The 16,389-nt window shown below is 35.1% G+C and overlaps 1 protein-coding gene across 1 annotated transcript in view; it reads left to right on the top strand.

The window, feature by feature from the left end:
• LOC136802541 (jouberin-like) overlaps positions 1–15,683 on the top strand; it is a 38,814-nt gene extending 23,131 nt beyond the window's left edge. The window contains exons 22-32 of the mRNA XM_067059277.1: positions 196–254; positions 749–843; positions 1,641–1,774; positions 3,452–3,592; positions 4,154–4,335; positions 4,705–4,863; positions 7,975–8,032; positions 8,656–8,687; positions 9,013–9,060; positions 10,875–11,055; positions 15,673–15,683. Of these exons, the coding sequence (XP_066915378.1) occupies positions 196–254; positions 749–843; positions 1,641–1,774; positions 3,452–3,592; positions 4,154–4,335; positions 4,705–4,863; positions 7,975–8,032; positions 8,656–8,687; positions 9,013–9,060; positions 10,875–11,055; positions 15,673–15,683 (1,100 nt within the window). The remainder of the gene's footprint in view (positions 1–195; positions 255–748; positions 844–1,640; positions 1,775–3,451; positions 3,593–4,153; positions 4,336–4,704; positions 4,864–7,974; positions 8,033–8,655; positions 8,688–9,012; positions 9,061–10,874; positions 11,056–15,672) is intronic.
• Positions 15,684–16,389: the final 706 nt, after the last annotated feature.

Genomic DNA, 16,389 nt, shown 5'->3' with positions numbered 1-16,389 from the left:
GTAGTTTCTCCTTTATTTTTATGATCCGAATTTTGATCGGAAATTGCCACCAATCAAATTTTGAGTTGTGTTTTGCCCCCACCTGTGTTACAATCACACAACGTTGTTTCAACGTTCATCTAATGTTATCTAGATAAACGATGAAACAACGTTATGTGCAAGACGGGAACCATCATTTTTATCTTATTCTTTCAGTAAGCGAACAAGTCAATCGATGGAAATTGATGCGTACAGTTGAATTGGAAGAGTTAAAGGTATTATCTGGCTACACGTTTTTTTGTAAGAACAAACTATATAAGAACAAGTTAAGAGCATTTTAAGGCTTTGCATACTCTAAAACACCGAATTTCTTAGAAAAATGGACAAAAATACTCAAAAATAAAAACGCGAAAATAAGAACATGTTCAGAATATTTTTAGGCTTAAAACTCATAACGTTAAGAACATTGTAATGCTTCAAAAATTTTGGATGTTCTTATAAAAAAAGGAGTATTGCAGAAACAACACAAATTCTGTTTTCCTCCACCATCTTGATGAGGTTCGGATATTTTAGGAGTTCAGATGATGCCAAACAGATTCCTATGGAGAAAATCTGGATTTTATTAAGAAGAGCCAAATAATCTGCAATCATAATTACAATTGGTATAAATACCGAAAGCCAATCATCCTTTTTTTCTCCTTGGGACCCAAAGATGGCTGTTTTTCAGTTTTGTTTGCTAAACTAAAGAAATTACCTTTCTCCATTTTAGAGAGTCTCCATAAACAGCTTGACGTTACATCCAAACCAATTGAAACTTTTGGTACATGCTAGAGATTCCATACTAAGAATGTTGGATCTGAGAAGGTTAGTATTTACTCTTCCAATTCATAATCAATCAGGGATAGTTCCCGTTGTATTGGGGAAATATTTTTGAAAAAGTAAGATTGATAAAAATAAATTTTTCATTATCTTTTATCATAGTACCCATCTCACTTTGATATTAATTTTGCAAAAGTTGTTTACCTAATTCTAACCCCCGGCTCCATTTAGTACCCGATATGAAAATTCGCAAGAGGTTTTACTTAGCTAACTTGGTTAAATTTTATTCGCACTATAGACGCATCATGGCCCTTCTATTCTAGTTTTTATGTAGTTTTGTAGGAATTGTGACGTACTTTAAGTTCTATAATATACTTAGCTTAGTTCGATGGCAACTTTTAAACTTTTCTCTATTAGTAAAAAAAGGTATTGAGTCTATCAACATGTTTCCTTAACACTCTGCTTGGAAGTGTTTGAGAATCGAACACAGTCCATTGCGGTGCAAGTCTGTGATCATAACATTAATACCACCAGCCCTGTCACTGATACATCATTCTCTCTCAAACTGATCTCAGGCTGATAATCGAAGTACACGTTTTTTATAAGAACATCCAACTTTCTGAGTTTTGAAACCTAAAAAAGAAGTTTTTAAAACTTGTTCTTGGTGTATCTATTTTGGCCATCGAAGCCTTATGTTCTTGTAGTATATTCTTATAACAAAATGTGTATCGATTGACGTCAAATCAGCTTAGTAAAGTTCAAATTGTTGATGGGAAACGATAAACTCGGTATACGTTTCCTCAACGACAACTTCTACTTATAAACTGTTCTCTATATTTCAGTGATGGTATTCTTAAAACATACGTCGGTGGTATGAATTTCAAAGAGTATATTCGTTCAACACTCTCACCATGTGGTTCTTACGTGTTTTGTGGTGCTGAGAACGGTCTCGTTAACGTCTGGAATACAGAAACTGGTTCGTAATAAATCTCGTAATTTTTAACCCTACCTTTAAAGGTTTTATTTTTATACATAAGTGTTCCCGTTTCATATCAGACACATATTTCAAATCAGGACAGTGTCTGTCTATTCTGGACAAGACAGTGTCCCTCTTTCTGACTAATCTTGCTCCACATCCGTTTCAATTCAATGTGAAAAAGCTTATAAATCAAAATTGATGAGTAAGCAAACGATATCACTCTTATTTAAAAACAAAATCTTTAACACCTCTTTATCTCAGGCCCCGTAGGAATGTTTCAGCCAGCGGGGGTAAAAATATCAGACTGAAACTTAGGCTTCTGCTCATCCTCTAGCGAAAAAAGTTTCTTATAGATTTTATTTTTGCGAAGCGAATTTATGAGCGAAGCAGTTTTGCTATATTGTGCACGTACCTTTAACTTCTATCCCAAGAGAAAATTTGCTATAAAATTTGCTATATAAATCACATCTTCAAAACCGATGATTTTGTCAAAATGACCTTGAATGGTTTGGCTTGAAGCCACGAAAATTTTCTCGGTTTGGTAGCTAGGACTGCGAAAAATGCCGTTTTAAAATGGTGTACCCTAGCAGTGAACATCAAAAAAATTACCGGAAGCCGAAACACGGACTTATAATCTGAAGCTGATCAAATTGCCGCGCGGGCGGCACGCATCTAAGCAATCTAAGCAGTGGTTCTTCGGTTTTAAATGTTTATTTTGCTGTTAAATGGAAAAAAATTAGTTTGAACGGTGACGACAGAAAGGATCTTCATCATTCCTTGACTTTTAACAGCAAGTATCAAGTATTAAATAAGGTCAATCCATGAGAATTGAGAGGTTTTTGCAAGTCACGCGGGCGGGAGGAGTGCTCTTTTAGTGAATGAAACTTACCTTGCAAAACCAAGTTGATATTCTATGATAAAGAAGTACTTACGGAGGTAATCAAATTTGTCGAATTTGTCAAGAAATATTAATAAATCGAAACTGCCCAAGAACCAACAAGCCATCTTTGTATGTACATTACATTTTTATTTTTGTTTTATTTTTATGTTTTGATGATTTCAACAGACGATTCGAATAAAAATGTTCGATTGTTCGACGAATATCGTTCGATTTTATTAAGGCACCACTTACACTAGAATAACTAGAAGGAAAGAAAAGAACAATGCGGGCGGCGGCGACGGGTGTTGTGCCGCCGTGGATTATGTGGTGTGTTTGGGGCATTAAGGTTTACGACCCTGTCTCTTTAGCAGCTTTTTAGAGGGATTTTTAGAGTGTCTCTTAATTTTGCTAGCAACTTGCGAATTGAGGTGGAGTCTGGATCGCTTCGCAACCCTTATACAATACGGCTAGTATCTTAGTTTCTTATAGGAAGTATAGGTCTGCGAATCAGACTAACTGAAACTTGATCGGGAATCGAAATGTTTTATGGCTGGATATTTGAATTTAATTATTTTCAAGTCAGAAAATTAAGTTGGATAGAAAAATAACACAATATTTTGCACTGAATTTTTGTTTGATTGTTTTCAGCGGGGTTATAGACCTGCGTCCGAAATTCAAAAAAGGCCTTAAAACAGGTTTTCGTAGGGCACCCCTTAGATCAGGGTGTACAATTGACAAAAAATTGCTCTCCTGCAGTTCTTGCTCTTAATTTACCTCTTTTCCTCACCTTTTAGGTCAACAGGTGTATACATACAAGTCACTCGGTTACACTCAAGCCGTCAGTGATATCTGTTTTCACCCACATGACAACTTCATCGCTTTCTGTTGCTATGGAAACGCGTATCCAGTACAAGTGTACAGTTACAAGCCAAGTGGTAAGAAATTTTTAAGAACTCTTCTTTGTTTTTGGAGATTATCGAAGATAAAAGTCCGATTTTACGTATTTGGGGCTTTATTTTAGACTTTGATACACAAACGGCCTGTCTTATCCCCTTTACTGAAGTAATTCGAGTCTCTTGATCTGTAGGTTGTATAAAAGCGGCATATGGAATATTCCCTTTCGTTCAAATCTTTCTCTAATTCGAAGAAGATTCTCCGTCCCCTTGAAAATCGAATAAGAGAAGGTCTACAATTTCCAACATGTGCTCTGAAAACTCTTTAAAGATAACCCGATGCACATTTTTTTTATAAGCAACTCAAATTTTCGGGTCAGGCCTCATTTTCTTAAAATATGTTTTGATCACCCCTGACTGATGTTATACCATATTTATGCTTACTGGGTCATGGGCTATCGTTTGGTTGTCATGGTTAGATTATCTAAAATGGGTTTACTTTGCGAGAAAGTGAAAAAATCAGTTTTTTGACAATCTAAGTTGAGACCTCGAGTAGTAGCAACCTTAATTAACAAAAAATCTTCTTTCATCTTTATTCGACAGCAAAATACGCTACAGATGAAGAACCAGAGCGAACTACCACACCAATCCCAAAGAAGGTACAGGAAAGTCAACGTGACCTTGAAGAAACTACGGAACTGTATAAAAGCTTACGGACAGCAACCATTATAACGGACGATACCAAACGAATGGAACGTGTCAACGAAAGACTGAAATCTGTCACGGTAAGAACCTTTAAATCTTATCTGATATTCCGACGTCCGTTGGTGGATTGGCGGCCGCCCACGATAAACCTCTAAAGGAGTGGTCAATTTCCCATTGGAGAGGAATGATAGTCGGCCTTTGATGTGCCGCATCCCCAGTTGGGCTCAACTACCCTAGGGCCAAAGGCTGAAAATATTCGGTGGGACCCGCCAATCCTAAAAATAAGAGCTGTCTGATATGAAACGGGAACACTTATGTAAAAATAAAAGCTTTAAGTCAAAAATAAATAAATTCAAGCATTTTGTGAGAACAATTTTAGTAACATTTACAGAAAGCCTGGAAATCAAGTTTGAAAAGTAGATTTTATATTTAATTTCTCTTCCTTTAAGTCACCATCAACGTTCTTGGACGACACCACTGATTTAATCGGCACAAAAGGTCGCGTGACATTCAAAGATCCTTCCCCTCGTTCTGATTATTCCTTGTCACCAAGGCAACAAGATTACCAAACAATGCGCTCGACATGGGGATCAGATTTTTCAACAACGGTATGTAATTAACTCTTTCCATATTGCGCCAGCTAATTTAATGCCTTGAAGTATGATATTTGTCGGTTGCCGTAGTTTTTTTGAGGACCTGATTCAAAAAATTGACACGCTAAAAAGTTTTGAAACGAACCTTCCAACGAATCCAAACATAACCTATATTGCTTTTGTCAATGCCGATATCATTTTATTTCAAAGTTTGTGATTTCAAAACTGAAAATTGAACCATGAAATTTCTAGACCATTCGTTTTAATTCTTAAGGCCGAGGTAAACGATTCCAACATTTCATCCAACATTGAAATTGAAATGTTGGACGAATGTTGGATGAATTTTGGAAAGGTGTTGTTTCGTCGCAATGTCCAACATCATTTTCATCCAACATGGGTGTTCATTCATTCTTTTTTTAATTCATTCTTTTTTTGGACCTACCCCGGTGGAGGTCCTATAAATTAACCTTTGTCCGTCTGTCCGTCCGTCCGTTAGTTACCAGCTTTTCTCGAGATTGGCTCATTAGTTTTTTCTGATTTTTTGCACAATGATGCAAAATGGCAGCCAAAATGTGACGGAGTCCGATTTTGAAAAAAATTGGGGGGCCATTTGGGCCAAAAAAAGGCTAAAAAACGGGTTTTTTGGACTTGTGAAAATGGATCATAAGGTTTCTGATTTTTTGCACGAAAGTAGGGTACCTCAAGGTATAAGATGGTCAAGCAATTTTTGCAAAAAATTTGTTGGCTCAAAAACGCATGTTTATTAAAAATCACTATAATACATACACGATTCTTAGTCAAATACTCATTTTTTTATGAGATAATGTTTTTTCGCTCAAGAGGCTACTTTGAGAATATGGTGGTTAGACAGGAAATCAGGGTTGCTTGGCGTGTTTTTATAGAAAAATGGCCAATTCGATATTTTTTTATAAGCACATTATCAATTACTTAGATATTGGCTTTTCTCGAGATTGGCTCTTTCATTCTTTATGATCTTTACACAAAGATGCATAACTATAAACCCTTGAATTTGACAGAACCCGATTTTCGAAAAAAAATGTTTTTGGGCAAATTTGGGCCAAAAAACGGCTGAAAAACGGGTTTTTTGGACTTTGTGAAAAATTGGATCATTAATTTTTTCTGATTTTTTGCACGAAAGTAGGGTACCATCATAGGTATAAGATGGCTCAAGCAGATTTTTTGCAAAAAAATTTTGTTGGCTCAAAAACAGCTTTTATCTATAAGAAGCCTATAATAAGCATACATCAAGTTCTGAAATTAAATTACTCATTTTTTTTGATATAGAGTTTTTTTCTGCGCAAGAGGGCTTCCTTTGAAGAATATGTGTGTTTAGACGAAAATTGGGGTTGCTGGGCGTTTTTTTATAGAAAAACTGGCCAAATTCGATATTTTTTTATAAGCAATTATCATTACTAGTATTGGCTTTTTCGAGATGGCTCTTTCATTCTTAGGAATTTTTACACAAAGATGCATAACTATAAACCCTTGAATGTACAGAACCCGATTTCAGAAAAAAAATGTTTTTGGCAATTTGGGCAAAAAACGCTAAAAAAAACAGGTTTTTGGACTTGTGAAAACTTGATCAGTATTTTTTCCGTTTGCTGCCTAACCGTCGGTCCCCATCATCGTAACAGATGTTAAGCGCTTTTTGCAAAAATTTGTGGCTTCAAAAACGCTGTTTCTCTCTACGAACACTATAATAAGCATACATCATGTCTTAGTCACTTTACTCAATTTTTTTATGAGATAGATGTTTTCTTTCTCACGAGTTAGACGGAAATTTTGGTTGTTGGCATTTTTATAGAAAAACGGCCAATTCATATTTTTTTATAAGCATTAGCAATTACTAGGATTATTGACTGGCTCTTTCATTTTCTACGATTTTTTGCAAAAGATTCATAATTATAAACCCTCAAATGTGACGGAGCCCGATTTTTGGAGAAAAAATTTTGGGGTATATTTCAGCTAAAAAAACGTGACCTAACTTATAAACGTGTTAAATGCATAATCCAGGTAGGTCCATCAAAGTATCACTTGTTAATTCATTCTTTTCAAATTAGAAGTGGCGAGAATTTTTATACCCATTGTAACCAGTGCCACTGCTGCTGTTATTCATGCGGAAAATTATAGTCTAATTTAAAGAATTTTAAAATGCAGAGAAAATTCTGGCGAAAAATCGACTCTTATGGTGCAATTTCTTGAAATTTATTTATATCTATTTCAAAGCAAAAAATGGTCAAATTTTCTAAAATTTTCTCATTTTTTACACATATACAGTGCATTTTGGGAAGCCTGAAAAACGTACCTTTAAAGGGTCACACCTCTACGATAGATCGCTTAATTTCAGTGCCCTTGGTTTATTTTCCGAAAAAAAAAACATTCGAGCTAGTAGCTTCTCTACCATTTTAAATTTGTTACGAGATTTTTCGAATTTTTGACAAAAAAACATTCGATTCTATTTCTAATGGCGTCATTCCCTTTCAAATGTTGGATGTGAACTGAGTAAACGAATCCAACATGATCTAACACGAAAAGAAGAAGTAAATGTTGGACAAAATGTTTGATAGCGATCAAACTCCCATCCAACACTTTTTTTCTTCTTCCAACATAATTTTTTCTTCCTTTCCGTTTTTTACATTCGAGTAAACGATTCCAACATTCCGTCCAACAGAGAGAAAATGGCATGTTGGATGAAATGTTGGAATCGTTTACCTCGACATTTTCAACGCCAATGCGTTCTAAATGAATGGTCTTTAACTTTAAAAAGAAGACATTCCATTGTCAAATGTAAAAATCAACTGAACCAAACTGCGCACTGTCAAACATTTTCTTTCATAGCGACTCGAACCTGAATTCAAAAATTGTTACCTGAAATTATACTAAAATCTCAGCCAAAATTCAAGCGAAATAGCAAATTAAAAGCTTCTGAAAGTTTAGTAAATTGGCAGTTTGCATCAAAACTTGTCTGAAAGTTTCCAACTTTCGTCGCTTATTCTACTTTTACTTTTAATTCACAACCCTGGGAACACAGTTGCAGTGGTTCAAACCTTCATTTTTATGTCCTCAATTCAAGATTTTTTTTAGATTTAGTTTTTATCTTTCCAGAAATATGATTCGACATCTAAGGATCAATATGGTTATAGTCTTGACTCAAACATTGTTGGTAAGTGTTACATATTCAATACATTTCTTTTTAACTCTGGTTAACCAAGCCAGTTTTTACAAGGCTAAGATACGGCTGACGGCATTATAGCGTTATCGGCGCTTTAATGATTTTTATGATGTACGGAATTTTAAGTTTGCCTTGAAAAACAGATATTCAGTCACAACTTACCATCATATTTTACCAAGTGACTGAATCAATCTGGCTTAGATTTTTCTGTTTTTTTTTTTGCATGAAAGTAGGGTACCATCATAGGTAAAACATGGCTCAAGTAGATTTTTTCAAAACAATTTTGTTGGCTCAAAAAACGCATGTTTATCTATAAGAATTACTATTAATAAGCATACATCAATGTTCTTAGCTAAATTACTCAATTTTTTGATGAGATAGATGTTTTTTTGCTCACAAAGTCTTGAATATGAAAAAATATTTCAAGAGCATGAAATTTTGGTTTCTAAACGTTTTTTTAATAAGAAACAAACGACTAATTTTAATAGATCGTCACTATATGTGTTCTGAATGATTGTTTAATGGTCACGCTCACGTAGATATCAATTATATATGTGTTAAATGCATAACCAGGTAGGTCCATAAAAGTATCACTTGTTATTTTTATTCTTTAGAATCATCGACACGTCCTGTTGACAGAACTATGGTATGTCCTTCTTTAACATTGTTATATATTTTCTTTATTATTTATTTGATCGTTGCTGGTCATTCGCCTGTCGTAATAGGAGAAATCTTGGCGGGAAGAAAGTTTGGCGGATTATGTCATATCGTATCAAGCGTAAAATTCATTTGTTCAAAAACATCCATTATGTTCGATCCTATTAGTAAGCGAACCCCCGGTTAGGATCGCTAGTTGTCACATATAGCAGTGCCTTTAAACCAAGAGTAAGATTCAAAAAGCCGTAGAGTTGTCTATTGTGTAGACTAAAACTTTGATTATTTTGGTGAATTTATTCTCGATAATTTTTCAGACGATGTCACAGTTAGACGCAAGCAGAAAGGCTGACGTCAAAGAGTTGGTAAGATCTTTTAAATGTTATTCTCCTAAAACACCTTGTTAGCAATCGTAAGTTAGTTCTTTATTTCTCGACAGTTTCTAAATTTAAAATTATTGTTTGTTTTTGTCTCTATAAAGAAGGGCAGTTAAAAAAAGATTCAAATTTTTGTTTAAACGAAAGGAATCTTTTGCCGTTGGAACAGGGATTCGAATGAACGACCCGAGGGTAAATACCCTTTCTAAGATTGAATGTTATTGATAAGAATAATTACACGTTTGTTTTTCATAAAAACATCCTAAATATTTGTTGAAGCCTTTGGATGTTCTTAACTTTTTGAGTTTTCATATTTCACCATTTTGTGGATATTTTTATACAATTGATTAAGAAATTTTCGAGTCCATAAAACTTTATGTTCTTAGCCTACCTGTTCTTAATATTTCGACCATCGAAGATTTGTGTTCTTATATAATATTTTTATTCTTATAAAAAAGTGTTTGATTACCAGTGGATACCCCTTAAAACCACATACCCCTTAAAACCCACAATGTTGCATTTTTGGCTTTCATAACTACCAGATTTAATTTTATGTGGTATGTTTCACTTTTTTACAACCTCTTATAAATGTTCTTTCATAAAATACCAAATTTTAAGGATTTTAAAGATGCTAAAGTATCTTAAAATTCGAAGTTATTCAAAATTTTATCAAAATCCCTTCAAAAATAGTTTTTTGGACCTGAATTAACAATTGAATTGAGGTCAGTAAAACCTATACTTTTTAGATACCTACTTATGGTCGGTATGAAAAATCATTTTCTCTCGTGAATAGACCCCAACGAAAATGACAGGCCCTTAAAATTCTACTTTAAGCACTTTTATGGTGAGGATAATAAAATCTGAAAATCGACTTCTCAAACCTGTCATTTGCATACAAATGCACAAATTTGATGGAGATTTAGAAAAACCATTAGAACCATAGGTCAAAATGAGGCGAATGAAGGTTTTGCCTTTCGTGCCGTTTTGGACGAAAAAACCACACAACAATTGCATTATGGGCATATGAAATCCTGAAAAAATGGAAAATATTGTTGTGGGAATTGAATTTAGCAAGTCTTTGAGCCATGGTGACTCATCGAAAGCAACACAAAAATTTGTATCCCATCGCTTGAGTTATCCGTTAGCAAGGGTCGGACTTTGTGGTTTTTAGCCTTATTTTTGTTAGGTTTTAAGGGGTTATTTTTATTTTAACACATATTTTGAGATCATTTAGACTAATGGTATATCATAACATAGTCACTTTACGTGAATCACTGTTCAAAATTGGGTCAAAAGAACTTTTTTGTAAAAAGTTAATTCGAGGAAAAACCATTTTGTCGGTTTTTAAGGGGGTAAATAGCTAAAACTGCACTTTTTCACTTCCTCGTGAAAAACTGAAAACTGTTTTCTACAAAACATCACTGCTAGGGAAGACAATCATAGACAACGTACTTTCAACACAAAAAGTTTCAGCCTTACCCTCCAACTAAACAATGAGATAGAGGGTACCACTTTTTATTGTGGGTTTTAAGGGGTATCCACTGGTATATTAATTTTAGTTAATATTTTGGTTCATTGTGTTTCCATTCGGTTTCATTATTGAGAGCAGAGAGTTATTAAGTTCCTCCATCCCATACGCATTTCCGTCTTAGTGATGTATATAAAGAGGCTTTCCCAATCTCAAAGTTCTGCATAACTCACCAAGATCAAGATTTCAAGAATATGTGCTAATTTTCTGTGTAAAATGCATTTTTCGTCTCAGAAGCAAAACCTTGTTTTAACACTTATTATTATGTTTCAAGGTGAAAGCTATATATGAGTACCAACCTGCTCGGTCGGACGAGCTATACATTCGACCTGGTGACGTCATCACGATAATGGAAAAGAACGATTCTGATTGGTGGATGGGATACATCGAAGCGGACGATCGCCAAGGATATTTCCCTTCCAATTATGTGGAACCTTATAACCACCAGCGGAATGGTATGTTTTTAATCTTTATCCATTGGAAACTCTTAAACTCGACTATCTCCTTAAGGTAGTACCAGGAGTTCAAAGACCAATTTTTCACACTTTCAAAAAACTGTTTAACCCATTTCCCAGATATCAAGGTTCCAGAACAGGGAATTTCCCACCACAATTTTTCATAATTTTTTTCAATTTTTCAATTTTTGTTAAGACCAACCTTGGTTTCTCACTCATTTTTGACGGTTATTTGGTCGGTGACGTCGTCAAAATGTCGGAATTTCAATTTTTTCCCCCAAAATACTTGGTTTTGCATAGAAATACATCACTGGTCCGAATTTCAGCCAGATTGGACCATTTTTCGGCTAAAAAATGCTAGTTCCCCTGGAACCACCTTAACTCTAACAAATTTCAATTTCTGTGCGTGTTCGAGTGATGGAATGGAGACTCCACTGTACTATTATTATAAACGTTATCATGAAGCAGAACACGGCAAAGAAAAGATAGAAGTAGTACTACAGTGGAGTCCCTATAACCTTATAACTATACCAGCAGAATGGTTAGCCCGGGGTCCACTTAAAGCTTTTTGATAGACTTGATGGCGCTGATAAGTGGCCCGGTAGTATATGGTAATATGCTTTTGCTTAGGCGGACTGTAAAAAGTTGTTTTTGGAAGGTAAAAACAGTATGAAGCAATGTTTTTATTTGAGAATAAGGGATTGCAAATCTTTTAATCGTGTTTGTTTCTCGTTTTTGATTATATATTTCAACTCTTAGTAGTTTTGTTGTTGTTTGTATTTTAAATATTCTTTTTCAAAATGGCGACCTCGCCACACGCTCCTAGTCTACTTCACTGGACTCAGCGTCATAAAAAATTATCAAAAAGCAAAGTTCAGCCAAAAGTAGACTCTAGTCTAGCAGAATGGTATGTTTTTCGTTTTTATTAAACTTGTCATAAACCATAGTATATAAACTTACCTTACCATAGAGCGGATTAATCTAAACACATTCTTAAACAGGTCTGAGATATTATCGAACACTTCTAGACTCAAAAGAACTAGAACTATCGTAAAGCAGAAAATAAGAAAGTTGATCTCATAAGTTGACATCCTCTAATTCGACTTTCTACTTTTCGATGATATTAAAAGTTAACTGTCAACAAGAAACTTTCATAAACGACGCTCTACCTGGCTCTACACATTCCGTCATTCGATGAAAATCTGATTCTCATTGAAAATCGAATTAGAGAGCGTCAATACACGGGTTTCATGTCTCAGCTGAGCATGCGCATTACGGTCTTCGCGCCGATTTCTATTTTGATGGTAGGAAAAGGTAGGAAACTTGGCACGGACCTCAGTCGCAGGAAGCAGTTTATGTTTTCAGTCGACTTTCTTTCCTACAACTTTTTGATTTTTGAATCTTTTGCAATCTTTGCACATCTGTATTTGTTGGGTAATGGCTTTGAATAACAACAGTCGTCCATCTTCCAAACGTTCGAGATCGAGACCTTGTGCTGTTGTGGTTGCAGAGCAGTGATTAGAGATTTTTTTCACCCGGGTCAGAGGAGTGGTGTGCCTTGCCCCGCTCACTCTTCACCTCGTTTGCACTTGTTTTCACACCCTCCAGTCAGTGATGTTTTTGTTTATTAACATGTGAAAAATAAGTCAGGTTTATTTATTTAAGGTTGCCAGGTCAATCATAAAGTACTGAGTGTTGGTGGCACTTTAATGCCACAGCTTCAACTCTAACTTTTTGAGGGAGAAGACTGCATTCCTTTTTCCATTCTGATCATGGGGCTTGATTCAATTTCCAGATGGGGCTAATCTTCAGGTTTGTCAATACCCATGGAACAAAAAGGGAATAACTAGGTGTGTTATATATTTTTGCTTGTTAGGTGAATTGAATAAAAAAAACCCCAATTTTCCTTCACAGGTTGTTACCTTTCCCACTGAAAGAGAAAATCCCGAAGCGAGAATATTTGGAGAGAACTGATTGATCGCAGGAACATCAAATAAAAAAAGTTGTGGCCCTAGAGCAAAAACGGCGAGAGGGGTTCGAAGCGATTGGCCGGACGGATCAACAAAAACAACACAACCCGACAATTTCCTCAAGATAAGGGAAAAGGGGTGAGGGTGCAATGGGAAAGAAAACAAAAACGACGAGAGACTCAAAGAAAATAATAATGATAATGAGAGGCGGTTGTGTGCCCACCAGACTGATGTCAAATCCTGTTGTGATAGTCACCTAGAGAGCGAGTTTGATGTTTCCTGGACCAGTCCATCTCACGTGAGGAAATCTAAATAATAAACCATAATTAATAGGCAAAACGTCAATGTCTTTTCTCCCGTCTTCTTTTTTTCCGTCATGGAACGTCCGTAATGTTTTTGCGGTGCATGTTAATAATGTGCTAGCTACTTGTTTGGGGTGGAGCTTAATCTAAATATTTTGCTGCTTTGAAAAAAATAATAAACGCAAAATGATCTTCACAGGAAGAGTGCGGCTGACAAATACGAGCAAATTGATGTTTGCCGACGTGAAAATCAAAAGTTGAAGAAAATGTACGTGAACTGCCTAAGACATGAATGACCATCAAAGAGACAAAAATTGTCTATTTTATTACTGAATTGAAAAATTTTCCACTTTTGTTAAACGTTCAACTTTCTATTTCCATATGTCAAACGTGATGGGTTGGATTCAAATTACTTCGCCATTTTAAACGAAAATTTTCAAAGATTCCTGCTAGGAGGGAGTCTGAGAAAAATAGTGGGAAAGGATAGTTTTTAATGCTTCTCCCTGAAATTGTCTTGGTTTACTTGAGAAAGATTAGCCACCGATTCAAGTTTCAATGTCCAACAACTAGTCGAGTTATCGAACATGTTGAAAGTCATCTTCAAGCATGAAGTCTCTCATTTTTGTGCCTGATCAGGGAGTTCTCCATAGCACCACCACCGGTTTTCAAACCAATTAAAAATTAATTCGATCATAGATGCTACGAACTTTTATCGAGACTCCCAAAGGTCGCATCATCAGCGTTTACTGTGTCTCATACAAGCACCAAACACCTATAAAGTGTTGGTGCGTTTCTGCACTCTAGTATTATTTTTAGTCGCTGCTTTGTTGGAGGAAATTTCAGCAAAGCAATTACCTTACTACTGATTACATTCCCTTGTACACCGCCCTACTTTAATGCTGATAAGGATTAACATTGCGATGAATGTAATGAAAAAGCATCCACTTTAAAGTACCACCAGGACGACGAGGTCAGAGTCGATTGTCAGCAGCAGCTCTTAAAGCAACTAGTTCCATTGCAAAATTGCGTATAATTGTTGAACAAGTTATTGGAGAAGTAAAGACTTTTCGTATTATCCCAAGAAATTCCGATTTCTTTAATTCACAATTGACGATATTTGATATTGTTCAGCTTTGACAAACTTAAAGCCATTTACAAGTAACTAATATTAATATGTTGTTCAAAAATAGGTGTACATTCTTAATTTTTTTCAATGTAGGTAGTTGATGTTTTTCTTTATACAGTTACAAAATTTATGCTTGTTTAAAATTCTTAATGATATTTTTAGTAAGGATATCTTTTTTATTCTGCAAAAATAGAATTGAACATTTGACATGACCAATAGATGATTATAGCAGAGTTCCAAATATTGATTAATATTAATATAAAATAATAATGATAACTTCATTTTAATAACATGTTCACCACTTAGAAAATCTGACAAAAATTATTTATAATATATTTTCCTAGCAAATTTTACGTTGATGAAGTAAATATACTTTATATCATAAATTAACTTTATATAATTATATTTTTCTAATAAGAAAGTGGACAGGGTGAGAGTTTTCCTTCTTTCCATCATTAACGTCATCTGTCAATTTCAGCCCATTTGTAGCCAGAGTTAAAGATTCCTCTTCATCATTACTAAGAAGTATTTTTATACAAAAATGGTCAATCCAGAAACAATTTAAACGGTCCAAAATCTCAGTCCATAGCGTAGGTTATACGTTCCATATATTCCCCGTGTCTTGTCTACACAAAGAAATCACAGTACTTGCGACCTGTAACACCTAATTGACCTTGTATTTGAAAAAAATAATTGTGATTTCGTTTTAAATTCACCAGACCAGTTGTGTCATTCTTAACTAAATAAGCAACATTTTCGTGACTAGGAACAGAGTCCCTGACATTGAATGGACATTTAATTTCTAAGACTCCTTCTCCACAACACATACATGAAACCAGACCGTCTGGTGATCCACCGACAAAAGGATGTTTTCTTCTTCTAGCACGTTCTTCCAAATTATATCCGTGTTTAATAGCATACTCGTTACCTGATCGATGGGCCTGACTTACCCAAAAGAGTATTTATAAGGGAAGTACAATCAGTCTCAGGATTTTTTCGGATTGTTGCACATTTTGTGAAAATGGAGTGAAAGTTTGAAGCTGTCATCCGACCTTGTCTATGATTTTTCCAAATTTCTGTTTCACCTTGTCCAACTGTAGCTTCACTGAGATCTAGGATATTTTTTTTAGATATTTTTAATCGTATGTAAATAGTTCATTTTCTTGAGACTTATTCAGTTTATAGTATATGCTATTTTTGATTCAATATTTTTTTGTAGGTCAAATCTGAATTGTTTTCTATTTAATGGCTTTTCCTCCATAAATTCAACAAACGACGTTTGGATATCTGTTTTAAGCATTGAAAAAGTCTATCACGAATTTATTAGAATCTTTAAGTTCTTCTTTATGTTGTTTATAGAGGGACCCCTCGAACGCTCTGAAACCTTTTGCTTCTTCCCTAAGGTCACGATCCGATTCGCTCAAATAATGACTTTTTTGGAAAACAACTTCTTCAACTGGACCAAAAACAAGATTAGCTCGTCCACGAGATCGATCATTCCAAGTAGACTTTTGACTAGTTTTGGAAGGTTTAGTCAGACCTTTGGTGACAGCATTTTCAATTTTTAAAAGCATTCCGATGAGATGATTGCACATGCCACCTAAACCAGCCAAGCAACCACAACACGCCGTTAAAATTTCTCCTCCAGGTGTTTCATCACTTTTATCCTTTGTCAAAACGGCCCAAACATGATACTTTTTTTTCCTCATTGCCTGAGATCTGCAAACCTGTGTTTTAATAAAGCATAGATCCTCTACAATTTCCAAATACAAAATGTCGTCAACTAATCCGTCGGTGAAATATCTGAATGCTTTTCCTAGTTTATATTCTCTGTCAAGTTGAGCGATAAACTGAGGACCCTGGAGATTCACATAGCGAGACATATCTTGATAGTACATTGAAGGCCATTTCGTAATTGCGTCCTTCTCTTTGAGCC

This window comes from Clytia hemisphaerica, unplaced genomic scaffold, assembly GCF_902728285.1.
Source record: "Clytia hemisphaerica strain Z4C2 unplaced genomic scaffold, Clytia hemisphaerica genome assembly, whole genome shotgun sequence".
NCBI lineage: Eukaryota > Metazoa > Cnidaria > Hydrozoa > Leptothecata > Clytiidae > Clytia > Clytia hemisphaerica.
Note: the sequence above shows the minus strand (reverse complement) of the source record. Positions and strands in the feature narration are given on the sequence as shown.